This window comes from Cercospora beticola, chromosome 1, assembly GCF_033473495.1.
Source record: "Cercospora beticola chromosome 1, complete sequence".
Classification (NCBI taxonomy): domain Eukaryota; kingdom Fungi; phylum Ascomycota; class Dothideomycetes; order Mycosphaerellales; family Mycosphaerellaceae; genus Cercospora; species Cercospora beticola.
This window is the reverse complement of record NC_088935.1, coordinates 4,447,536-4,472,570: the sequence shown is the minus strand read 5'-3', so window position 1 is coordinate 4,472,570 and position 25,035 is coordinate 4,447,536. Positions and strand designations below refer to the sequence as shown.

At 53.3% G+C, this 25,035-nt stretch overlaps 10 protein-coding genes across 10 annotated transcripts; 5 read left to right on the top strand and 5 right to left on the bottom strand.

The window, feature by feature from the left end:
- Nucleotides 1–115: 115 nt before the first annotated feature.
- On the bottom strand, nucleotides 116–5,032 carry RHO25_001786 (uncharacterized protein; the record flags this gene model as incomplete). Its single annotated transcript, XM_023594390.2, has 1 exon — nucleotides 116–5,032. The coding sequence occupies one exon, from the start codon at nucleotides 5,030–5,032 to the stop codon at nucleotides 116–118; it is 4,917 nt and encodes a 1,638-aa protein (XP_023459378.1).
- A 611-nt stretch (nucleotides 5,033–5,643) lies between these two features.
- On the top strand, nucleotides 5,644–7,108 carry RHO25_001785 (uncharacterized protein; the record flags this gene model as incomplete). The annotated part of the gene is made up of 2 exons (XM_023594389.2): nucleotides 5,644–6,992; nucleotides 7,048–7,108. The coding sequence occupies 2 exons, from the start codon at nucleotides 5,644–5,646 to the stop codon at nucleotides 7,106–7,108; spliced, it is 1,410 nt and encodes a 469-aa protein (XP_023458174.1).
- Nucleotides 7,109–7,567: 459 nt separating this feature from the next.
- Nucleotides 7,568–8,478, top strand: RHO25_001784 (uncharacterized protein; the record flags this gene model as incomplete). Its single annotated transcript, XM_023594388.2, has 2 exons — nucleotides 7,568–7,718; nucleotides 7,778–8,478. 2 exons carry the CDS (start codon nucleotides 7,568–7,570, stop codon nucleotides 8,476–8,478), a joined length of 852 nt encoding a protein of 283 aa, XP_023458175.1.
- A 351-nt stretch (nucleotides 8,479–8,829) lies between these two features.
- Nucleotides 8,830–10,814, bottom strand: SDH1_1 (succinate dehydrogenase flavoprotein subunit; the record flags this gene model as incomplete). Its single annotated transcript, XM_023594387.2, has 2 exons — nucleotides 8,830–9,160; nucleotides 9,214–10,814. The coding sequence occupies 2 exons, from the start codon at nucleotides 10,812–10,814 to the stop codon at nucleotides 8,830–8,832; spliced, it is 1,932 nt and encodes a 643-aa protein (XP_023458176.1).
- Nucleotides 10,815–11,912: 1,098 nt separating this feature from the next.
- Nucleotides 11,913–13,149, top strand: RHO25_001782 (uncharacterized protein; the record flags this gene model as incomplete). Its single annotated transcript, XM_023594386.2, has 5 exons — nucleotides 11,913–12,003; nucleotides 12,053–12,402; nucleotides 12,487–12,695; nucleotides 12,752–13,043; nucleotides 13,102–13,149. The coding sequence occupies 5 exons, from the start codon at nucleotides 11,913–11,915 to the stop codon at nucleotides 13,147–13,149; spliced, it is 990 nt and encodes a 329-aa protein (XP_023458177.1).
- A 1,169-nt stretch (nucleotides 13,150–14,318) lies between these two features.
- Nucleotides 14,319–15,575, top strand: RHO25_001781 (uncharacterized protein; the record flags this gene model as incomplete). Its single annotated transcript, XM_023594385.2, has 1 exon — nucleotides 14,319–15,575. One exon carries the CDS (start codon nucleotides 14,319–14,321, stop codon nucleotides 15,573–15,575), a length of 1,257 nt encoding a protein of 418 aa, XP_023458178.2.
- Nucleotides 15,576–16,641: 1,066 nt separating this feature from the next.
- Nucleotides 16,642–18,645, top strand: RHO25_001780 (uncharacterized protein; the record flags this gene model as incomplete). The annotated part of the gene is made up of 2 exons (XM_023594383.2): nucleotides 16,642–16,857; nucleotides 16,915–18,645. The coding sequence occupies 2 exons, from the start codon at nucleotides 16,642–16,644 to the stop codon at nucleotides 18,643–18,645; spliced, it is 1,947 nt and encodes a 648-aa protein (XP_023458179.1).
- A 1,447-nt stretch (nucleotides 18,646–20,092) lies between these two features.
- RHO25_001779 (uncharacterized protein) lies at nucleotides 20,093–21,193 on the bottom strand (the record flags this gene model as incomplete). The annotated part of the gene is made up of 1 exon (XM_023594382.2): nucleotides 20,093–21,193. One exon carries the CDS (start codon nucleotides 21,191–21,193, stop codon nucleotides 20,093–20,095), a length of 1,101 nt encoding a protein of 366 aa, XP_023458181.1.
- Nucleotides 21,194–21,489: 296 nt separating this feature from the next.
- Nucleotides 21,490–22,649, bottom strand: RHO25_001778 (uncharacterized protein; the record flags this gene model as incomplete). Its single annotated transcript, XM_023594381.2, has 2 exons — nucleotides 21,490–22,329; nucleotides 22,404–22,649. The coding sequence occupies 2 exons, from the start codon at nucleotides 22,647–22,649 to the stop codon at nucleotides 21,490–21,492; spliced, it is 1,086 nt and encodes a 361-aa protein (XP_023458182.1).
- Nucleotides 22,650–23,002: 353 nt separating this feature from the next.
- RHO25_001777 (uncharacterized protein) lies at nucleotides 23,003–24,405 on the bottom strand (the record flags this gene model as incomplete). The annotated part of the gene is made up of 2 exons (XM_023594380.2): nucleotides 23,003–24,305; nucleotides 24,359–24,405. The coding sequence occupies 2 exons, from the start codon at nucleotides 24,403–24,405 to the stop codon at nucleotides 23,003–23,005; spliced, it is 1,350 nt and encodes a 449-aa protein (XP_023458183.1).
- Between the last annotated feature and the right edge of the window lie 630 nt (nucleotides 24,406–25,035).

Sequence of the window (25,035 nt, the reverse complement as noted above, 5' to 3'; positions counted from 1 at the left end):
TGAAAAAACTATCGCGTGGCTCATAGCCATATGCGATGGGTATCTTTAGGAACAACAAGCGCCTGCTGAACAGTATAACCAAGGAAACGTACTTTGTGTGTGTGCGGTCCACATTTTACTCCAGATCCCACTCTTCGGGCGTTCTGCCCCCACTTCCGTTGGCGACATAGCTGCGGTCTAGCGCCCAGATCCATTCACCACGTTCTTTGTCGTTGCGGCATGCGAATAGGTATGCTCGATTGGTGGTGTACACAGCCCACACTTCCATGCGTACATTCGGTCTTTGCAATAATGCTGCAATTTCGGGCTCGGCGTCAATTCGTGAATTGGTGAGGTTGACGGCGTTGACCTCGTCACCAGCTTTGCCATCGTACAGGTGTAGGAATGGACGTCTGAGCTCCACGAAAGTCTTCTCCCACCGCCTGCCTGAGTTGTCAGGGCACAGAAGCCAGCCGGATTTCAATACCTTCGGCGACTTCAGTTGCGTTTCCACTGTAGCCGCCAGGGGCATGTCGTCTTCGCCATTGGCAGTTGCGCTCGTAAATGCAGCACCGTTGGCCGGAGAGTCAGTGTTGCAGTCAAGGAGCAAGATCTCACTGACAGATGGGCCAGTGTCCCAAACGTCCAAGAACCTTTGCACGAGCTCCTTCTGCTGTTCGGTCATCTCGCTGTTATTGTTGTCGCGCGTTCCCTCGGGTGGTAGTAACGCGCTGGGGCCAAGAGCACCACGCGCAGCCTCGATCTCAGCAGTTCGGAAGCGCCGCTTGTTCAGATTCATCCAGTCTCGGATAAGGGAGACGCCTCGTGGTGCCCAGCTAGAAAGACCTTCTTGTCCTGATATGTAGTCACCGGTGGTATCCATTCGCCACAAATCGCCAGCCCTCTTCGCTTGGCTTGGCTTCAATGTCACTGCGTACGTCGCCGCGGTCGAATGGACAACACGTTGATTGTGAAACAACTGCCCAAGGAGAGAGTTTTGACGATACCAATTACGAGGCCGGGTCTGCATCGCGATGTCGAAGCCAAAACCCATGGGATGTGTAACTCTTGGCGAGTGCACCTCGAAACGTAGTGTGAGTTGCACACGATACTTATCCAGTGTAGGTCGATCCAACAATGCAGAATTGTGCGCGCTCGAGTCCCATTGCACCGTCAACTTCACATCAGTTGTGCCGTCAGAATCCTTGCGAATGATCGGCGGCGAGACCGCTATTAGCGGCACATCCGGCTGGCTACTATCCTCGTCGGTGACCTTGCCAGTGCTGTCCAATAGGCGCACTTTGCCAACTTTCATACGGTCGACGTCTTTCCATGGAAGACTGTTGCCCGAATTGTGCTGCAAATGAAGCACGATACGTCTTTGGATGCCCTGATGGAGTTGATATGCCCCTTGATCTGATGTGTCATTCTGCACAACTTCCACAGGTTGATATTCACCCTCTTCGTTGATCTCCAGTATTTGCACCCTCGCGAAAACATCGTGTCTCTCATCGCTGTAATACTCGTGCTCGGGCAGTCGCGAGTGTTGCCTTTTCATCCTAGGCTTGATGTTCGCTGAGATGGATGCATCACGCATGTCGTCCCAACTAAGGAGCTTGTCCATGTGCATGCTGGTGACTTGTGCGAATATGCTCACTCTGAGGCTTGCGTCCTGGGGGGCTGACAGTGGCAGACTCATGCTATGCACACTGTCAAATCGTGCGGGGCCTTCTCCAAAACCGCTGATAAGGGCGGTCGTGGTTGCGCCGCCCTCTTCTGAGACACCAGGCACGAATAATTGTGCATGAACATTCGTTCCCTCCCTCTCCGCGAAGCCCAAGAGCTCGTGCATAACCACGTTGAATTTGAGAACGCTGCCGGGAGCTTCCGCCGAGCTTGGCTCGAGAGAAAGATGTATCACCCCCACGATGGAGCAAGTATATGGCGAGTAGACGTCCAAGGTGAAGTCTTGCACGCGACACTCGAACACCGCCGCAAGTGGGATGTCAGCATCTCCGATCCTCGTGTAGTCTGGCATACAGTCCTCGTCGAATGGGTTGCTGAGATTGAAATGCTGCGTGTATTCGGGGCGATCGAGGAACTGCAGCATCTGTCGCATTGTCTGTACCCGGCGGTGTAGCTTTTCTATCGACCAAAGCCGTATAACGTTGCTGTGAAAGTCGATGACCCTGATGGCCAAGCATGGCTTAAGTGCGACTTCCAGCTCGGGATCATTGCTTTCTTCCGTGGTGATGCCATTCAACACAAGGTCATATGACGAGCCGAGAGTGTGCCCAATGTCCACAATGGTAAATTGAAACACCACACTTCGCCCAATCTGCTGGCTCATAATCTGGGCCTCCTTCAGTAGCGAAGCGTTCCTGAGAACACCGGCGGCCATGGCTACGTATCGATGGCGCTTCCAGTGGTTCAGCACATATCTGGCCAGCCAAACCTCTCTTTCGCTCAGACCTTGGTGTTGACTTTTCCTTCTCGGCTTGCGCGGTATTCGGAGCTCGCGTAGTTGGCGATCAAATTCTTTCTTCTGCTCAGCCAGCTGCTTCTGCATCTGCTCTTTCATCTCTTCGAGTGAGGCTTCCATTTTCGCCTTTTCAGTCCGAAGCTCTTCAATTTCAGCACTACCCTCTCCTGCGGTTTGTAGTTTACTCTCGTACTCTTCTTTCTGCTTATCGAGCTGCTCCCGCAATTCGTCTTTGGTATGCCTCAGCTGGTCTTCGTCTTCACTGTGCCGCGGTGTTGAGGGAAGGGTCAGAGCCGTGTCTAGCGAAAAATTGTCCAGTGTGCCGTTGCTCAGATATTTGTCCCGCACTGGATGTGAAGACACTGATTCAGTATCGGTGTCACCTCCGTAATTATCGAATAGCTTAGATTCTGGCCTCCCCTTTCGTACTGCACGTGCGCGCTGCAAATCATCGAACAGAACATCAAGCTGATCGTCTGTAAGGTCTGATATCTTCTGATCTGGCCCCAGCGTTGAAGCAATGGCTTCGCGCCGTGCATACGCCCAATCGTGATCCCGACCATGTAGACGATATGGCGCCGGAGATCTGTTGCCAGGACTTCGAGAATCTCCTTCATCGTCTGACCATATGCGGCTCATTGAACTTGAGGTCCTTTCATGGCCAGGCAGGCGTGGTGAGGGCGAATCGATCTGATCAGCTGTGATTGAGTATTTCAGCAGGCTGCCCTGCTCTGCTCGTTCTTCTTTGGCTTCAAGGGGCGAGCTAAATCTGAAAATGAGGAAATCTCCGAGAATGAGACGGTCGCCCGATCGCAGTCTCTTTGGTGCATCGATTCGGATGCCATTGACCATCACTGAGGCGCCTTCCTTGGGTACCACAGTGACAGCACCGTCCACATTCTCGAAAGTGCAGTGTTCATGAAGAATCTTTGATCCATTCAGGCGGATGTCGACCGTCGTCGAATTCGAGGTGTCGCCATCTTCAGCAGGCGCAGGGTTCGTGTCCACGTTTCCAACAGTAGTGGTTCCGGGCTTCAGATTGTAGACGAGACATTCAGCCAACAGTGGGTCATCACTCAGATTCACCAAGTGAGGCATCTTCTTGGGCGTGCTCACTCCCACAAAGCCCTTCTCGATGCTGATGCCCAGCTCTTCCAAAGCAGCTTCGCGCTCTTTGTGGATCTGCTCCGTCTTGGTGAGCTTCTCTTCCCATGTTTGATTGAGATCGAGATAGAGCTTCTCCGATTGCGACAACTGTTCTTGAATTTCAGCTTTGGAGACTTTCTTCACAGTACCATCGGCTTGCGTGAAGCTGACAATCTGTTTCTCCAATGGCGTGTCGGCGCTGTATTGCTCCTCAGCGACCGTCCCTCCGCTGGTCAATTTTGACCGCAGCTGTGCCAGCTCCTCCTTGAGCTCACGGATCATGCGGGCATTCGGATCTTCGTTGACAACCGCGTGGTTCTTGATTCGCTTAGCACTGTCGGCATAGCGAAGAGTTGACAGTGTCTCTTCGAAGTTAATGTCGGCTGGAGAAATGGCGGCGATCATGGCAGTGAGACTGTTGCCGCCCAGACTGTCTTTCAACAGCCAAGTCAAGACAGAGTCTCGATATGGTACCTGCATGCCTTTTGCCTTGGCTTTGGTGCTTGAGCTCATATCTGCCAATGCTGCTATGACTCGACCCAGCGTAGACAGCGAACGATTGATTTCAGCACCCTCTTTCAATCTTGCACCGGTCGCTCCCGTGCTTGTCGCTCGCTCTGATCCTGCCAGATCGACAAGACTGATTTTGGCTACCTTCTCCGACTCCATGTTCGTTTCCACATCGTGGCGCTTTTGTGTCAATGTCAAAGTGAAGACGGCGTGCGATCGCGAGGATGTTTCATTCATGTTCGTCGCAGCGACTGTTCGTGCCTTGTTTCCTTCGTCCATGAGGTGCTCAATCTCCACGAAGCTACGGACCACAAGCTTCGCAAGGTCCTCCACGTATGGACCTGTAGAGGGATGCTCTCGGACCTTTAGGTTGCCTTTATTGCTCGGGTTGAGCAGGTCGCGAACTCGCTCGTTGTAGATCTCGAGGTACGAGACCTCGACGGTGCATGTGGTGTTTGCATCATTCGTCTGAATTCCATTGATGGTCTCGAACATCTCCCTACAAATGCGTGGAATCACACCCTCCTCCTCGCCATAGCCCATCATACTGTAACTCTTGCCAGAACCCGTCTGCCCATAGGCAAAAATGCAGTTGTTGTAGCCTTGGAAGGCATTCTGTAGCAATGGCTTGCCCAAGTCGTTGAAGACATCCTCCTGTCCGGCAAAATTGTCGTCGCTGCGATTGAAGGACCAGTATGACTTGTCGAAGGCAAACGTCTTGTTGCCCTCGAGCGCAGCCTTTCCCGCCTTATTCTTGCCATCGGGCGGCGGTGGGGAGAGCACAGTCTGCTTGTCCTTCATCGACACGATACATTTTGCGTTGCGGCCCGTCTCGCGCGAGTTGAAAGGCCGCACACGCACCACGACCTTTATGTTTCCACCGCCGCCACCGCCCGCTCCATTGGCAGAGGCCATCGTGCTGAGCGTGGCCGTAGATCACTGCGGCGCGAACTCATGTCCCCTCTGCTGCGGCCGCGAGCATGCGTTGCCGGTGCTCGATGGCCGCGTGCTCGATCGCGTCGGTCGTCGTCGTCGTCGTTTGCAGAACTCCGCTGCGTCGGTGCGGTGTGCTTAGATGTGGCCGAGTGTGGGTTGTTGACACAGCTGGCGCGTCGACATGCAAGTGAAATGTCGAAGTGCCACAGCACGGACTGCCAGGCACATGCAGATCCCAACCGACACCCATGTCATTCGGGCGAGAAGCAGTGCACGTTTAGCGGCAGCGGTAAGCAGCCGTCCGCTTGACGAGTGGTTGGTCTCGATTTCAACAGAAATCATGCTGCGATACAACTGACCTTTATCACAGATCAATGCATATGCCACATTCTCCTCCAGTGTACAAGCGAGACCGGTATGCAAGGAGCCGGCGACTAGCACACAACACAATGAGGTGGTCGGCTGGATACCGTCCTTCCCCGGCATCCCCATATGGCGTCGCGAGAGCGGGCTAATGAAACCCTAAATAAGTTCTGGAGGAACACCATTCTGACTCGGAACAACATCACTGACATCCGCTCATCATCCCCATGGCAGACGAGGACATGTGGCGCCCGCCCGCCAACAGACTGATGCGAACCTTGGATCGATCAGCCTTCCAGCGCAATGTCGACCTCAAAGCCGCTCGAGTTTTCGAGAACAAGAACATTTTCAGCGTGAGAACCGCTCTGGAGAAGAGCAAGGATGCTCTAGCCAAAGAGCGCTTGGGGAGCGTACATCCTGACCCGGATCCATCTCGAGCACAGAGCGGCAAGAAGTGCGTCTTGCTGAGACCTGAGACGACCACAGGTATCGACCCTCAATATGCTGCAGCACATCCCAAGAGCACAGGACCGCATTCTTCGACAGTGGCGGAACTTGCGAGCCAGGGTTTGATCAGTGTCATACCATTCCAGCTCAAGTTGGACTACTCGTACTGGACGTATCACGACATCATTTCTGCAATACTCCCTGAGGATGAACAGGGAGAGATACCGTCCGGATTCTCGCAAGTCGGGCATGTTGCTCACTTGAATCTGCGCGACGAATATCTCAAGTACAAACACCTCATCGCGGAGATCCTGATGGACAAAAACGCCGGAGTGCGTACTGTGATTAATAAAATCGATGATGTGGGTGAGGAAAGCGAATACAGAACGTTCCAGTACGAAGTTCTCGCCGGACCGGACGACATGAACGTTACGATTTCCGAGGAAAATTGCACCTTCAAATTCGACTATAGCAAAGTTTATTGGAACAGCCGACTCAACACTGAACACCGTCGCTTGGTATCGATATTCAATGAAGGTGAAGCAGTATGCGATGTCATGGCTGGCATTGGACCATTTGCCGTACCCGCAGGCAAGAAGCACATCTTCATGTGGGCCAATGATCTAAACCCGGACAGCTATGAATGTCTACGGGATGCCATATCTCGCAACCGAGTTCAAGATTATGTACAGCCATTCAACGAAGACGGAAGAACGTTCATTCGTCGCGCTGTTCAAGAGCTCGCCAAAGCGGAGCACACCGTGCATGTGACGAAGCGACCATCGAGAAAAGAGCCGGATGCCAAACCAGAAGTGTTGAAAACACTTCACCAGCCACGAACGTTTCAGCATTTCGTGATGAACCTTCCAGCTACAGCAATCACCTTTTTGCCGAGCTTCATTGGAGTGTACACCCCTGAACTTCGTCAGCTCCTGGGAGCAGAATTGCGCATGCCCTTGATTCACGTATACTGCTTCAGCACGAAGAGTGATGACAACGTGAAGGAAGGTCTTGAGATCGCAGCAGAGATCTCTCGACAGTTGGAGACGACTCTTAGGCCCGGCAAAATCGAAGATGGCGATGTCCAGATCTACGACGTTCGAGATGTGGCACCTAAAAAGCGGATGTTGTAAGTTGATCACCAGTTTGTTCTTGACGTAACCGTACGATGCTGACATGAGCAGTTGTGCGAGCTTTCGGCTACCAGAGGAAGTTGCGTTTCGAGAGCTAGATGCCAGCTCATGAGCTCGACATCTTGGCACTTGACAGCCATTCGCATCCCAGCTTTCGGAACCGAATGCCACCTTCTCGCCTATCGCAGCTGCTGTAGCTTCTAAGCCATTGCAAGCTTCCTACGGAAATCCTAGCACACTAGGGCTGTGAGAGATCAACAGGTCGGTGCAGCACTTGGCGAGGAATACTCTGGCATTTCTCTTGCACCCTCTTTGCTTTGTGCAGCACAGCCGGCCTAGAACGCAGAGAGAGGGGTTCCTCCATAGATCGACATGTCACACTAAAGGTATCAGCTCGGCCTTAGCATCTTTTAGTGCTCCATGATCACGACTGCTCTTGCTGTTCCTTCCGGCGTGCTCTCCAGGAAAGGTCTACTTGAATCTGACCCGCGCCCAACCCAGATCGCTCTCGCCTTCTCCAACTACCCCAGCACACCACATCGAATCGACTGCTGAATAGGCGCTCATCAGAATGGCACCACTCGTATACTTGGTCAGCGCTGCATCGAGCGGCTTTGGCAAAGGCATAGCACTTGAAGCTCTCAAACGCGGCCACAAGGTTATCGCAACCGCTCGGGACAGCACCAAAATATCAGACCTCAAAGAAAAAGGCGCTGTAACACGTAAGTAGAATCCCTCCAAACCAGACCTGCAATTCCATCTCTCTGACACCCCACAACAGTTGACCTAGACGTAACCCAACCCCTCTCCGAACTCCACACCATCATCGCCTCAGCCCACAAACACTATGGCAAATTCGACATCCTAATCAACGCCGCCGGCTTCATCCTCGAAGGCGCCCTCGAAGAAGCCTCCCCCTCCGAAACCCTCCAATCCTTCAACGTCAACGTCTTCGGAGTCCTAAACCTCACCCGCGCAGTCCTCCCCTACATGCGCGCCCAAAAATCCGGTACAATCGCACACTTCGGCTCCATCGGTTCCTGGCGCGGAGTTCCAGGCGCAAGCATTTACGGGGGCGTCAAATGGGCCATTGCCGGTCTCACGGAATCCTTGAGAGCAGAAGTTGAACCTTTGGGAATCGATGTGATTTCTATCGAGCCAGGGTATTTTAGGACGGGATTTTTGAATCCGGGTGCGAGGCAGTTTACTGAGAATAGGATTCAGGATTATGATGATACTTTGGTCGGACAGGTAAGGAAGGCTTTGGAGGAGAAGGATAATACGCAACTTGGGAATATTGAATTGGGGTGCTCTGCGATTGCTGATGTGCTTGAGAAACGTGATGGGAGAGCTATTCCTCCTCGACTCGCTTTGGGGAGTGATGCGTATAGTGTCATCAGAGCCAAGTGTGAGGAGACTATCCAACTTCTTGACGAGTGGAAAGAGGTTACCATTTCCACGGACCATGCGGAGGGTTCATGAGGCTTCACAGACAAAGGCGAGCAGCGCGAATTGATACGTAGCGATGTTGTGATAGGTACAGCTCAATTATGCTGCCAATCGATGAGCGTGCAATGGATTTTTGAGCTTGGTTTGCACTGCCTAAGGCCTTCATTCATATCACAGACACAGCACGCCAAAGTGTTTGCAGAGACAACACGAGTCGAACAGAATGCTAGTATATATATACAAACGCCTTCGCTACTTCTAGACTACATGCAGTTTCCTGTCAGCAACATCTGCCTTGAGCGACCTCGCAGCCTGCTGTAAAAAAGTGAAGTCGTCTGAATAACCTTCACTAATCTGAAGATCTTCGCCAAACAACGAACGCTTCTAATACTTTCTAGCAAATGGAGGAACTGCCTTGCACTCGTTCTCGTCAAGGGTGTTGGCTTGCACTGCACGGTAACCAATGTCAACCTTCTCATGAGGTTTCTTCTGCCATGTCAGGGAGTGCTTCATCCAGTTCTCGTCATCTCGGTCTGGGTAGTCTTCACGGGCGTGAGCTCCACGAGATTCCTTGCGGACTGCGGCAGCTTCGGCGGTCTGCACGGCACAAGTCAAGAGATTTCGGAGTTCGAGAGTCTCGACCAGGTCGCTGTTCCAGATCATGCTTCGGTCCTTGATACCGACTTGGTGGAATTGCTTGTCGACCTCGTTGATTCTGGAAAATGTTAGCAAGAGCTGATTGAACACAAATGGAGACGCAAAACTCACCTCTTCACACCCTCGTCAAGTGACTCTTGTGTTCTGAAGACGGAAACATCGGACTGCATGACCTTCTGCATATCGCTTCGGATCTCGTTGGTGCTCTTTGGTCCATCAGCGGTGCGGATCTGGTCAACAACGGAAATAGCCTCAGCTCCGGCATCGCTGGAAATCTCCTTGTGTGGCTTGCCAGGTGAGAAGTTATCTCGGATTGTGTGGCTGACAGCACGGCCGAAGACCACCAGATCAAGAAGTGAGTTGGCTCCGAGACGGTTGGCGCCGTGGACGGATACACAGGCAGCCTCGCCGCAAGCGAAAAGACCTGGCACAACCTTGTCTTGACCCTTCTCGTCGACTGTGATCACCTCACCGGTATACTTGGTGGGAATACCACCCATGTTGTAGTGGACGGTTGGCAACACAGGGATGGGCTGCTTGGTAACGTCGACACCTGCGAAGATGGATGCGGTCTCGGAGATACCTGGCAGACGCTCGTGGAGAATCTCAGGAGGCAAGTGAGACAGTTGCAGGTAAATGTGGTCCTTCTCAGGACCAACACCGCGACCTTCACGGATTTCCATGGTCATACTTCGGCTGACGACATCGCGAGATGCCAGATCCTTTGCTGTTGGAGCGTAACGTTCCATGAAACGTTCACCCTCGCTGTTGAGCAAGTAGCCTCCCTCACCACGCGAGCCTTCGGTGATCAAGCAACCAGCGCCGTAGATACCAGTGGGGTGGAATTGCACAAACTCCAGATCCTGGTTAGGAAGACCGGCACGAGCGACCATGGCCATTCCATCACCAGTACATGTGTGTGCGGAAGTGCAAGAGAAGTAAGCACGGCCGTAACCACCGGTGGCAAGGACAGTGTTGTGAGCACGGAAACGATGGAGAGTGCCGTCCTCTTGGTTGTAGGCAATGACACCCTTGCATTCGCCGTCCTCCATGATCAGGTCGATGGCGAAGAATTCGATGAAGTAGTTGGTGTTGTGTCGGAGAGATTGACCATAAAGCGTGTGAAGTAGAGCGTGTCCAGTTCTGTCGGCAGCAGCGCAGCATCTGTACGCCTGTCCACCCTTGCCAAACTCCCGTGACTGTCCACCGAAGGCTCGCTGGTAAATTTTGCCATCATCGGTACGCGAGAAGGGGCATCCGTAGTTTTCGAGCTCGTACACAGACGCGGGTGCCTCTCGGGTCATGTAATGGATAGCGTCTTGGTCACCGAGCCAGTCGGAGCCCTTGACAGTGTCGTACATATGCCATCGCCAGTCATCCTCGTGCATGTTGCCCAGCGCGGCATTGATACCTCCTTGAGCGGCGACAGTGTGTGATCGTGTAGGAAACAGCTTCGAGATACACGCGGTGTTGAAGCCAGCCTCTGCCAGACCGAAGGCTGCACGGAGACCAGAGCCTCCAGCGCCGACGACGAGAGCATCGTACTCGTGGTCAATGACCGGGTATTTGTGTCCAATGGCGCCCGAGGCCTCCTTCGCTCGCAGCGGAGCGCTGGTGATTATGCGGTTTGCTCGTGGTGTGCTGGAGAAGTTGCGGGACGCAGCGCGGACGGCGCCACGGCCGGAAAAGTGCCTGAGTCCGGCGGAGAACATGTTGGCGGTGGTGACAACAGACGAACTCCAGGCTCTCGAGGAGCAGAAAGGCGGGTGGAGGGGAGTGGGTGGTGGTGCGGTCTCGCAGCGAGGCGATTGAGATGGACAAGAAGAATCGTAGATGTCACTCACGTCGGCTCTAAACACGCCGGGACAGAGCTAAAGCCAGCTGCCGTGCTTCACCTTTGCATGACTTTTGGCGGCGACGAATATCGGCACTGCCTTACACGTCTAGACTTCCGACACTTCCAGTGCGCACCTGAGGCTATTGTCCTCCCTTGTCACAACACTTCTGTCTACTGAACCATGATCTGTGGACTGCTGCGAATGTCCGCGGCCAGATGGCGACTTGGGAGGAACATTTGTCCTCGGCCAATCATGGGACTGGCTGACATGCTGACATTGAAACCCGACCTCGGTGAAAGTCGGTCGGCACACCTGCCCAACACTCCTCTTCACGCACATGAACCGCCAAGACCACCCCCGAGTGCTGCTCCAATGCTCACAGAGCTGTGATGAGTCGGATGCAAGTCCAGAGCATTCGCCACAAAGCAGATCTGGTTCCGAAGAGGAGGCCCTCCCCGGTGAATATGCCTCGCGCAAGACTATGCCCCAGAGATGTGTCTGAGATGCGATTGTCTTCCATCGAGGAGTTGAGACGAAAGCAATCACACAATCGCTCGAAATGCTTTCTTCGAACATGAGCAAGGTCACCGCTCCCAGGCTCAGCGAAGAGACATAATATTTGCTCCACAGATCAGTCCGAGAAACAGACTGTGGCATCGCCTTCGGAATCCAGCATGTTGCTAGCGACCGGGCCAGCTGCTGAAAGGTGCCTAACAGTTGCTCAGCTCGTGCAACACAGTGAGCCATATCACAACTTGCGCAGAGTCCATTGTGGTCTCTCCCAGTATGCCGTGCACGCATGTCTCCAACGCCGGGGAATTGCTTGCCATTTGTAGTCCTCCAGCATCCAGTGACGGTGAGGCACAGGTTGTCAACGTCATGAGCCCATCACCATTGACCGCATCACTTGGATGCCATCCGCATGCCATTGAGATGCACGACATGCCCACATAACACATTTTTCATTCAGCCATGCTTCGTCTCTTCTCCAGAACAACTCGCACTCTATCAAATCTTCCTCGACAAACAGGACTCACCCAGCACCACAGATTACTCTCCACGAGTCAGCATTCATCCGCAGTCCTCTTGATTCAATCAGCTAACAATATCAGATATGGCGAACAACCAAGATCTGAAGGCATCCGGCCTCTTTGACGTATCACATGTCACAGCACTAGTGACTGGCGGCGCCACAGGCATTGGCTTGATGATCACCCAGGCCCTTGTTTCGAACGGAGCCAAAGTCTACATCACTTCTCGCAGAGAAGAAGTGCTTGACAATGCCATCAAGCAGTACAACACCGGTCCAGGAAGCCTGCACAAACTAGTGGGCGATGTCAGTTCCAAGGAAGGCGCTCTGCAGCTTGCCAAGGAAATCGAACAGAAGGAGCCGAACGGAATCCAATTGCTCGTCAACAACGCTGGCATTGCGCGTGACAGCACTAAGTTCTCGGCGAACGCGGTGAGATACTCTTCGCTTTTTCCTCCGACCTTTGGGTGCTCCTGCAAGTGCGCTAGATTGCAAGCTGACCATTATTGTCTTCAGGATGGCCCGCCGGATATGTCCAGCGCAGAAGCGATCTCCAAATATTTCCTCCGCTCTGAAGAATCAGAATGGGCAGATACTTTTCGCACCAATGTCATGGGCCAATACTTCATGAGCATTGCCTTCCTTCCAATTCTGGAGAAGGGCGGCAAGCAAACTCCAGGATACACCTCAAGCGTGGTCAACGTCTCATCCATCTCTGGAGCAATGTAAATACTCAGACCCACTCCCGGGACCCCGAACCAACTGCTAACAATCTTTACAGGAAGGGCTCATCGATGGGCCAATTCGCATATGGAAGCTCGAAAGCCGCCTTTACGCACTTGTCAAGAATGCTCGCCACAACGTTCAAAGACGTCAAAGTTCGAGTAAATGTTATTGCCCCTGGCGTCTTCCCAAGTGAGATGACTGGCGGAGACAGCAACAAAGCGAACAAAACTGAGATGGACATGGATTCTGGAAACCCAGCGGGTCGGAAAGGCGAGGATGGAGATATGGCGGCCACCATTTTGTTCCTTGCTGGTAAGGGTGGTGTGTTCTACAATCATCAAATTTTGGTAAGTGTGCAATCCTGTGTAGTATCTGCTAGTGTAGGCGTCGCTGACATGAAACTAGTATCCCGATGGTGGGAACACACTTGCTGCTCCGGCTGTGAACAATTGAGCACAGCTGTGGCTACTAAGATGTGTATATATATTATCCGCACTCCATCACTGCCATTAGGAGAGGCTATATAGCGTCTGTTCCCAAACTTAAGAAGATCTACCGCCCTTTCGTCGCGTCAAACACAATACACCACGTTGAACGTCGTACAATGCTCCGCAGACACCACTACACTTTCGTGCTCATGGCACTGCAACCCAGAATTACCACTACAGGAACACACAAAAAGATAACTTCACCATTGCGCGCCAATCGCAACAAAGTGCAGCGCACCACTGCGCAAAAGGTGAGACTCGGGATAACGCTCCGAAGCACTTACCAATCCGGATACACGACATTCTGAGGAATGCAAGGCTCATTGGTAGCGAAAAGCTTTTTCCTTTGTATGTTCGCCAAAGCTTGCCTTTCGAGAAGTTGGCTATAGCTGGACAAAGAAAGAACGAAAGGGAAACATGAGCGCAAACACGATAAACTATTCCCAACACCTTTAACAGTGCACTTCACCTCCTGCAATAATGTCTAATCTGACTGCATTGAAGGCTCGAGCTCAAGAATATGAAGCGACGACAACGATTGATACGCAGCAGCGCGGAGAAGAGGTGCTGCATCAAATGAGCCCTAGAACCACAGCACATCTACGAGAGAGTGCTATGCATAACGTTAAAGCCGTGGACAGGAATGCGCGATACGGAGTCGCTTCATCCCACCTATTTGCTGTTCCACCGCCGCCGCCTACGAATGCTCCGCCAAAGATACCGACGAATACAAGATCCTATGCAACCGCCGAGCGTCGACTGTGGAAGTATTCCCGAGGCCGTGAACCAGCAGTGATGAGGACTACGTCTTCTCACGTCCGCTCATCATCGGCGCCACCAACATCAAAGCATATCTCTGCTTCGCGAACGACCAGTCGCAACCCTGCTTCGACTAAAGGCAGCTCTCATGGGGCTGGCACTTGTTCCAAGAAGGATACACGAAGGAGATCGTTCGACGACCACGCAAGACATCGTTCTATGGCGGCAATCTCAGTTCGCAGTGCGCCACAGATAGTCGAGGATATGAGCACACGACGGTGGAGGACAGGTGCCGTCGCTAAGCCTTCAAGCTCGAAGGTGCCTACCCGAGCGTTGGCAAAGGACAAGCGACCGCATTGGGAGGAAACGACGAGAATGCAGATTGATAATGCTTCTCTTATTCCAGAGTGCCTCGCGTTCAGGAAGGGCAACACAGTTAGCAGATCGAGGTCTTCGCAACCGCCTCGCGTCAACTTGCCCCCTCGGCTCAGCTTCATTGAGAAAGACTTACCTGGTACACCAAATATGCTACCACGAACTCCGACAGAGCTGTTGCCGCGCACTCCCACCACTCCCAAGGACCCGGAATTACTAAAGAGCCGCAGATCTGGCATTATTGGTCGCAGCCCGCTCTCGCAGGTCTCTCTGAATCATGGTCAAGCGAAGGATACTGGAGATCCTGTCCTGCACGCAAGTGGGCTTAATGCCATATCGGAGGACTCGATTAACAACGAGAACATGCCAGCTGGAGTCAGTCCGGCGATCCCGACAGCGACTCAGATCCATCTCCGAGGAGGTTCAGTTGTCACTGTGACGCCGCCAGAATTGACAGCATGGCGGCGTACTTGTTACTTGCACGGTCCCATTAAGCTACCCAAGCCCGCGATTGCACCGCGCAAGAACTCTGTGGCAAGCCTGGAAGCCTTTCAAGACGTCGTGGATGATCTGTATCAACACTCCTTGGCCATTCCCAGGAGAGAAAGCGACGATGCGGTCTCGGAGGACATATGCGACTTCTTCGATGATTTTGGCTTTGATCCGGTCTCATTCGGTGGCGATATTCTCGCCAAACCGGTCGTCCAACTGGATATGGTTCACGAGGAAGAGGATGAATCTGATGTAGAAGCCAGTCCGATTGAAGTTGTCATCGCAAAGGAAGTACTTGAAAGCATGAACAGGCTTCGATCTGATAATGCTCCAACAGTACTCAAGCCCTTGGAGACCTCAGAGACGCTCAGAGCGCGAGGAATCGCTCGACTGTCACGAGCCTCGGCAAAGTCCGCGACGTCCGATAATGCTAAGGGGCGTAAAGAATCCTTCAGCGCGGGCAGACCTGAACGAGTGTTACAATCCATACTGCTTCCGACACCAGAAGCTGGAGATTTCGGTTCTGGCTCGCCCAGGTTACAGCCTAGCAGGAATGCAAGTGGGACTGCTTCCATGAGACCGACGCCGATAATAACGGATCGAGTTCTCGATGAGGACGACATCCAGGAGATGAGCGTTACTCCGGCGTGGGTGAGTCCAGCCGCTGCGCCGAAGACAAGTTTGTCCAAAGGCATGTCAACACGGAGGCCAAGAAACCCTCTAGACAGGATTAGAAGAGTAGTGGCCACGGCTAGCAACAGATGATCATGATAGAGCTTGCAATGGAATACTGTGTGCTGTTAAGTCCGTGCTCCGACTTCTCCATTGAATTTCTGAGTTCAAGTCTCGCGGGCATGTTTTTGGGATAGAGTCCATTTCGGTTCCGGCGGTGTTCACGAGTGATCCAAAGAGATGCCCAGGAGCATTGTATGGCCGGTGAAATGCCGCGGTTCGTGCCTGTGAGTGAAGTGTAGTCATTTCCGTTCCATGAGAACGATGGCCTTGGCATTCACGAGAGCGCAGTGTCGTTCACGCAGCACCCGAGGTCGTAGTTCTGCAAGATGCTGGCAATGAGGAAATTACCGTCTTCTTGTCCGTGCTTGCCATGATGATGCTCTTTTGCTAGCCGGAGGAGTCCGGAAACAGCAATGTGCGCAGTCTCAGTCTCATCAGTGAGAGCAGGCATTCTGACAGTGAGCAGTGGCGTCGTCACTTGTGTCTCTGCAACGTGCTCGGAGTCACACGAACACGGCGATATTCTCGTGCTGCTGCGTCATTGGCGCTGGCAGACGACGATCGGTGCGGCAGAAGCGTGCTCCAGGCCTGTCCATCCTGCGGCGGCCCCCAGCAGCACGAGACGTGGGCGTTGTCGTGTCGCGCGCGGCGGCAGGCAAGCATGGGTGACAGTTCTGATGGAGGAGTGGAGCAAGGCAGCTCGGTGCCAGGATGTCTTCTGTAGCGCGAAGGTTGGCCCCCGTGCGATCGGACGTGTGAGGTTTGGCGCCTCGTCACGCGCGCCGCCGCGGCTTGCTTCCCAGTTCGTCGCCTCACTTTTTGCGCGTCCGGCCTGGCTTTGGTGCAGGCGCGGCGTGCTATGGCCTTCTTTGCCTAGTTTGCTACGCAGCCGTGCAGCTCTTTCCTCCCGACCGCACCCACCGCACCTGCACTGGCGAGCACCTACCTCATCTCGTGCGTTGCCTCGCCGCGCTGCTATAAAACTGCTGCTGCTCGCTCGCCTCATTTTCTCACGTCAATTTCATTGGCAGCACTCGGCCTTCACCTCACCACCGACGCTCCAACACACACAAACACGCTTTCACTGACCTGAACCATGTCGTATTCAAATGGTATACAGGATCTGGACACGCTGCATCTCTGGCAGCAGCCCGCGACAGACTGGCTCGGCTCGCTGGACGGCTGGACCGACTTCCCCTTCGACGCCTCCCACCAGCTCAACACCACCACCGACGACGCCGTCGTGCCCCGAGCACTCCAACACGACCTCGCCACCACTGGTCTCGTCGGCAGTTCGAATTCTGGCCCTTTTGTAGGAGCTTTCATTCTTGGTCGCCGGCGCTCTGGCCTCTCTAACTGACTCTGGCAGGATGAACGACATCTGGACGGCGGACGGACTACCTCGACACGACGAGACGGCACTCTCTCACCAGCGACACGACGACGTCGCTTTACTATCGGCCTCGCGGCATCAAATCCGCAGCCTAGATCAAGTCTTGCTCACGACTCGAAGAACAGCCGCAAGCGAGACATCCATCATGTCGACATGATGCACTCGACAAGTTACACGTACGGCACGACACCCTGCCGACCAGTGCACTCGTCACCATCCCTTTCGACTCATGTCGACCATGTTGAGGTCTACGAACCTGCCGATTACTGCTCCAAGCTCTCGAGCGTCTATGAAACTGAACATGCGCAGTCTGCTACGAAAAAGCCGAGGGTTGACTGCTTTGACTCAAATCAACAGTCCCCGCCGGCTTTGTTCGCATCACACTTGTGCCCGTCTTCAGCGTATGACATCTCGCCGAGTACGAGTATATCAACCCACCTTTCGCCCTCATCGCAAACTGCAAGTGAAGCGATGAGTAGGCAGAGTAGTGTGTCTAGTGTGTCGGTGACTGATGATTTTGGCATGATGCGCGTTGCGTCTTCCTTCTCCACCAATTCCCAGATGTTTCCCCTTGATGATCTCAGTGTATCATGTTCTACAGAAAAGCCACCCGCGGGCGGTCAGCCTACTATCGTCACAGATGATAGTAGCGCTTCGCACCTGCTCAGCAACGTGGGCTACGGCTTAGTTGGTACAGACTTTTCTCTTTTCGATCATAGTATTCCTGATATGACTGTTGTCGAACAACAGCATACTCACAACACCACGCATGTGGAAGAAGCGCAAGGTATGGAGCCGACACTGTCTGAACAGCAGGAAAGCTGCGACAACACTGGCAGCGAGCAGAAGAGCTATGAGCGTCGAAGAAAGCACATCGAAAATGCTCGCCAGTCCATCGCACCCAAAGATGTGGCAATCAGCAAACCGGCAACACCCGACAGCAGTGCATCTCAGAAGCAAGAAAGCGCCGTCAAGCGAAAGGAGGCCATTTCGAAGGCTCCCTATGTCCGACCACAACATCCGAAGCTGAAGTGTAGCATGTGCAACGAGTTCCCCAATGGTTTCCGTGGGGATCACGAACTTCGACGACATTGGGAGAGAGCGCATGCAGAGTGTCGTAAGGTATGGATCTGCACAGAGCCGACCGTGCGCACTGAGTGGTGGCCTACCAAGCCCCTCGGCATTTGCAAGCAGTGTAAACAGCAGAAGAACTACTCGGCGTACTACAACGCCGCAGCGCACTTGCGAAGAGCACATTTCTGCCCTCGAAAACGGGGCCGAAAAGCACGCGGCGAGGAACGAGAGAGCAGAGCTGGCAAAGCGGGTGGCGACTGGCCACCGATAGAGTGGCTCAAGGCCAACGGCTGGCTGAAGGAAATCGAAGTATCATCGAGGCAGGACGCACTGGAAGATGGCACCGAATCTGCTTCGCCTGCTGGCTTCGACGCTGCCGATCAAGAACTAATATACAACGCCACCACTACACACTCAGCAAACATGGCACCTGAGCCCTACGGACTAACAAACTATCCACCGACCACCGACTTCAACATGGGATACACAACGCCCATCGATTCGACGATGACCTGGCCTATAGCACCGCCAATGGAGCACGCCATCTCAGCTCCAGCGGCTTTTGCAGCAATGACGCCTGTCTATACACCTGACGACTTCGGCATGATGCACCAGCAGCATTGTATGTTTTGAGGGAGCAGGACTGGACATTTTATACTTTGAGCATTGTGGATAAGACATTAATGTACATAGCCACTCGAGTAATATTATAACAACTCGGCAAGCGATCCATCATCAAGCTCATGCTCCCCACCGATCTCGCTGTTTTAGAAAGCCGCAGTCCATGCTTCCCACTTTCAACTGCAGCTGAGAGTCTTCTGCCTATGGGCAACTCTAGACAAGGTCTCTCGAGTCAATGAAACCGGAGTCGCTGTGTGACATCGCTTTGTACACCTTCTGATTCACTTAGGGTCTACAAAGCTGTCAGTCTTTCCCGGCGAGTACAGTACAATAGGTAGCTTATAAGAGCTCGCTCGCAACGAAATCAATTATACTCACATGCAATCCTGACAATTGTCGAGAGAGCATAGAGTTATGATGTAAGCCTCAACTTTTTGTCCGTTCAATGGTTTATTGTTCTTGTAACACCAATCCATACAAGGTCCGAGTGCGGTGTTGCCGGAGGGCATACAAGTCGCAGAGCATTGGAGTGCGAGTAGAAGGAATACTGATAATAAGAGGAATTGGAAGCAAGAGTGCATCTTTTGTGATAGTTGGGGGTTGGATATTTTGTTCAGACGGGAGGGAGACGGGGAGAGAGACAGGAAGAGTGAAGGAGAGAAGGGAGGAAGGAGACGCGGGATATAGCTAACCACACACCTAGGTACCCATACATGTGCGACACCTTTCTCGTTGGTGTGCAAGTGTGAGAGTACATAGCCCTCTGAGGGCAAACCCCACCCTCTCCATCTGCCTCTGGAACCGATTTACCGAAATTTTTACACGACGACGACAAAAAGCGATCCGTTTATCGCATAACGCTACAACAACACGACGAGCCTGCTACAAGGCGATACGATACGATACGTATGACTTTAGTCCAGCGAAGCGTTACTACGCATGAAACAGCAGTACTATACGAACATAACCGAGAAAGGGATACAGTACTAGGGGAACTGAAGTATTACAGTAGGCACTCCGGAGGGCCTGTTGCAACACTAGACACATTTTCAGATATCCAAATTGACTAGATTGTTGGACTAGTGGGTTAGGGCTCGCTCATCCGCCGCCTTCCTTGAGAGCGTACGGGCAACAGCGAGGACTTAGGGCTGGCTACATGTACCTCTGGGTATGCAATACAGTGGAGCGGTACTAAGTATAGCTGTTCATATCAATATAGCTAACTTGCTCCTGGTTAGCACAGTACAAATGTCCATCGTAGGGCGGCAAGTTAGATAATTGTTTGCTAGACCAAAATTGAAACAGCAAATTGCAAGAAATTCTACCACCACAAAAGGCGAGCTAACTCGCTTGTCATTTTTCTCGTACTCACAGGGGTATCATAAAAACGCACGCATCATCGCTTCTCGAAACGCAATCGAATGAATCACACCATCTCAAGGGACGGGAGTGTGGCGGACTATAACTCATCATCTGTCTCTTCGTCCTCTTCATCCTCCTGCATCATTTGTTGACGCCCAGAAGACGTCTGCCTACTCCCAGACTGTCTTCTCTCAGCCTCAAGACTCTTGATCTTCTCTGAAGCTGCTTGAAGTAATTTCTCTTTTGCCTTCAAGGCTGATCGAGAAATATCTCTGCCTTTTCGGAAACCTTCTGCTCGCGCTTCGTGCTTTTTGAGAATACTCTTCAGTGTTGCGAGTTTGTCAGGTGGTATCGGAAGCGACCCTATTTCTTGCAGGACTTCTTCCGTTAATGTAATCTCATGCTGGGTCTTTTGCGGCGAAGGCGAAGGCGAGGCGGGTGAAGGGGAGGTAGGCTCGTTTCTTGCTGTCTCTTTTGTTCGCTGCTGCTGTGCTGGCGTTTCTCCTGGAGTTGGAAGCGTCGTTTGTTTCTGGGGAGTCTTGAAGTAATCGAAGATTCCTCTTCTCGGCGTAACGGGGTCGTCTTGTAACCAGGGAAGCTTTCGAGGTGAGCGTTTGGCTTCGCTTGTAGGCGTTGCATACACGCCAGTAACTGCTGATGTGCCATCTATTCGTGGCTTCTTCGGTGTTTGGAGTACGCTCTCATCAGCTGCTTTCGCTAGCTGTTCTACTTCTGCTCCTGTCAGATCCCAGTCCTCGTCGTATTCATCTTCTTCGAAGCCAGCATCCTGCATATTACGTTTCACGCCCGTACTGGAAGCAGTCGAGGCGGACTGCGTCGGAGTCTGCGCAAAATGTACGCGAGGTCTCCCAGCATTCCACCCTTCCTGAACATCACTATGCCCTTCGTTCCGACTGTTGCTGAGCACACACTGCGCCTCTCTCGCCTGAGCCTCATCGCTCCACATGAAGAAACCACATCGTTTGTCCTGATCTTGCTGACATGTATAGAACCTTCGACCGTGATTCTTGCCTTGCTTCTTGACAGTGAATTGCTCTGCGGGCAGGCGAGGCGTACAATCGCAGTACCAGAGCTTGTCGAACAGGCCTTTGAGTCGCGGGGATCGCGCGATTCCTCTCGTGCTGTTGCTGCCGCCTCTTCTGGCTCGCGAAGGGCCTCTTATGCGGAAGGTCGACATAATGCACAGCAGCGAGCTTCTTTGAGCATCGCTGAAGTGGTAGACATTTGTAGAGGTTGCCCGTCACTACCACTAGCACAAAGCTATGGAAATTGAAGTGGCTGGTAGTTGCAGCTGCGTCATGGCTGGTTTCGGATGGCGGGTGAGCACAGAAGCAGCGGCCAGCTTCATCAACAATCTACATTTCGCGGATCGCCAGCAGTACGGGGATTCGACACAGAAAACAGGAACACCAATCGCCATGCTATCGAAACTACGATGTGGATGTGCTACAGCCATCGGACAGGTGCATTCTCTTATGCAGCCTTCTCCTGAGTCGCAGGCTTGTCCGTATCGGACTCCTTTTGGCTCTCGGCACTCGTTTCCCCTGTGCTCTTCTCTTGTTCCGGTGCAGTCTCCTCCTTCTTCGATGCAGTCTTATCATCTTCAGGCGCAGTCTCCGTTACAGACACTGGCTGCTCCTCAGTCGTGGATTTGTCCTCGACCGACAGAGCCTGAACTTTGGCGGTCGCGTCCTGCACTGTATTGTCCTCATCCTTCTGTTCTTCCTCCTTGCTCTCTGTGATCGAGTTCTCCGATTCAATCTTCTTGATATCTTCCACCGAAGCTTCCACTACGTCGCTACCACGGTGCTTCTCTGTCGCCGCCGCTGCATCGGCTGGCTCTTGGGCCGGAGAGTGCTCCGCTGGCTCTTTATTCTCTCCACTTACCACTGGCGTCGCTGTTCCGGACTGTATGCGTGAGGCAGGTGCAGATAAGTGATCGATCGCCGGGTGAGCGGCCGGAGTCTCCTTCGACTTGTCGGCCTCTGGTGCGGGCTCTGTCGTGCCAGCCGCGCGTGTCTCGACATTCACAGCTTGTAGCGGTGTAGTAGACTTAGCCTTGCGAGCTGCAATCTCCGCAGCACCAGGCAACGCTATCCCTTGTGCCCTACTCACTGCCGGCGGAGGCGATGGCTTGCTCGCCGTAGCCTTGCTGCTCGCAGCATCTGGAACGCTGACATTGTGATTGAGCGGTGGAGCAGTCTGCACACCGACCAGACCTCCCGCTGGAGGTTTATAGTTGGCAGCAGGCACAGGGCCAATATTCTCTCTCAGCTCGCCGAATTCGTTCCATTCCTCGACCTCTGTAAGATCCTAAGCCGTTGTATCAGTGACCCGCTACGTTTTTTGTCTGGCGGTCCCACGGCCTCCGAGCGACACGCACATACACCGACGACGTATCCCTCTTTTACCAATCCTGGTATCTTCCGCTTTCCGGCTCGACGCTGCCATAAGCGGCGAGCTTTCTCATCGGTTGCAATGTCGATAGCTTGGAATGGGATCTTGTTGGCTTTGAGGATCGTTTCCATGCGCGAGGTGGCCGTGATGATATGCGAGGAACCGGCGGTGAGGGAGGTGTAGAGGAAGAGTCGAGGATCTTTCTCGAGCGCGGTCAGATCCATTGCAGACGCCATGGTGCCTGTGACGGCGAAGACGTATTGCGAGGGCGCGAGATCAAAACGTGAGAGCGGAGAATCAGTACACACTTGTGCAGCTCGAGGCCAGCGATCACAACCACGAACTAGAAGCTTGGTTCCGCTGTCGTCATAAGGGGAGAGCTTCAAACATCACGCCCTCACGAAACATGGCGATACGAGCAGAGACGGAAACGCAGTATCAACTTTTGGCTCAGATACAACAGAGCTCTTGCTATATTTACAAAAGATAGCACCTAGTGCCAAGGCATCGACCTGCCGGTATTCCTGGGATATCAGTTCACGCTAAATGCATTAATCACTTCAACATCAATCAATCAATTCAGTCCTCCTCATCGTTTTCGCATACTGCTCCAAATCTTCTTCAATCCCCGTTTTGATCCTGGTTTGTTGATCGCGAACGCGCCCTGCTTGCCAGAGGGGTCATCACAAAACTCCAGAGTTCCCAACGCAAGCGGATCCACTGTCTCCACATCCACCCCAGAGAACTGAGTTCGCTGAACGGCGTACAGTCGGTCCTCCGGAGCGCGAAGCTCCCTTCGAGTAAGCGTCAGTCGCAGTGTCATCTCTCGTCCATCGAGATCTGGAGTGAAGCTCCGGACACTGCTTTTGCTCTTCAGTGCAATTCCGGAGTCCACGGATCCATGCGGCGTCTCTGAAGACGAGAAAGAGCCAACCGTCATTGGTGAGGCCATGGAAGAGCCATTTGATAAGTCTTCCTCGTCTTCCTCGTCCAAGTCTTCTTCGTCGAAGAAGTGTTCCATGGTAGGGGTCGGTCCTCGTGAGGTGTGGTGTTGCTCCTTGTCGGGAAGCTCGACAGGAAAGCCGAACTCCAGGGCTTCGTCAAACTTCTCCGGCGACGCGAGGAAGGCGCGCAATTTCGAGCGAGCATCCGAGTCCTTGTAAAACTGCGCCTTGTTATTCGATGAATTCTCGTTTTGCGATGACCGTGCCGATCGGAGAGTATTTGCCTGAGGTAGAGGCGGGATCGGAGGCAGTAAGGTCGGAGGTGGAAGCGGCAGCGGCGCGAGACTGGAAGCACGCTTCTTTGCAAAGGACTTCCGAGGGCTTGGTGTCCAGCTCACATCGACGGTCGAAGTAGTGGTCGCATACGCAGAGCAAGCGATGGAGTTGATATGCGGCCATGTTTCGGTCAGATCTGGCTCGCTGCCTCCCAGATCTGCGCTGAGGACTGAGGTCGTTTCCACGTCACACCAGTCTGTTTCCTTCTCTAGACTTGCACTTCTCTGAGAGCTGGACGAGGCGATGCTCATGCTGCGAACATTTTGCGGCCATTGTGGCACATGGCCTTGCCCGCGAAACCCCAATGTTCGCTGTGAGCTCTCAGTCAACAGCAACAATTCCTCTTCGCTGAAGTGCGATCGCTTGACTTTGTCCGGTAGGGCCAGGAATCGAAGGGCTTGATCTTCGTTTACGTCTTCGACTACGGGCGCGATAGATGACTTCCTTGATGCACGTTCACGAACGGAAGGCGCACGAATGGAATGAGATGTCTTGGGCCGGGTCGAGTCGAACGAAGACTGACTCCGCGTCGGCGTTGACTGCTTGCTGCGCTGCTCTGATGCAGTTTGCTGCAAGATTCGTAATCGCTCCACCGAGGAGAAGTACTTCTTTCTGTCTCAGACATTAGCGAAGGAACAATGGCAGGCGGTGTGAAGGAGACGTACTGCACCGAGGCGGGCAGCTTGGAATACTCTTCCGGCGTAATGTGCATCGTGTTCGTGTCAGTCGGTGACACAGCTGTGCAACACGGTGCCGCAGTGCCACAGTGAGGGGCGAAGGGACGACTGGGCAAGGCGAAGTGAGAGAGACGATGATGATGTGAGGCAAAGTGGAATGGAACGGGCGTGCAAGACCTTGCAGAGATCAACAGCGGTCGCAAGGCATGTCGGTACCAGTGCCGTGGAAAGCATCGCACGGGGAGCCTGCGTCGTGTTCACAGGCACCTGTGCCCAAATATGGCCTTGTCGCTCTGTCAGCTCCCTTCCCTTCCCGGCCATGTCAGCTCGACCACATAAACTTCGGCCGCGACGCATCAGCAATCGACGTTTGGCAGGCGTTCAGGAGCCTCCGCCGGGCTCTCGTCACATGGCCCTGCTCCGCACGCTTCCATCGTGCGTGATGTGAACTGGCTCCCGCCCGACGGATGTGAGCGCATCCACGAAGCCGTCACAGAGGTGGGAGCAAAAAGTGTATACATTTCCCTCGAGTCGCGCTCCAATTAAGGACAGGGAACGTGTCGATCGTTTGCTTCTAGCGGCACACTCACCACCGCGTGGCATTGCACATTGGGCTAGCACGCGAACCGCCCAGAGGCACCTTCTCGTGAGTGGTGCCTTTTTTT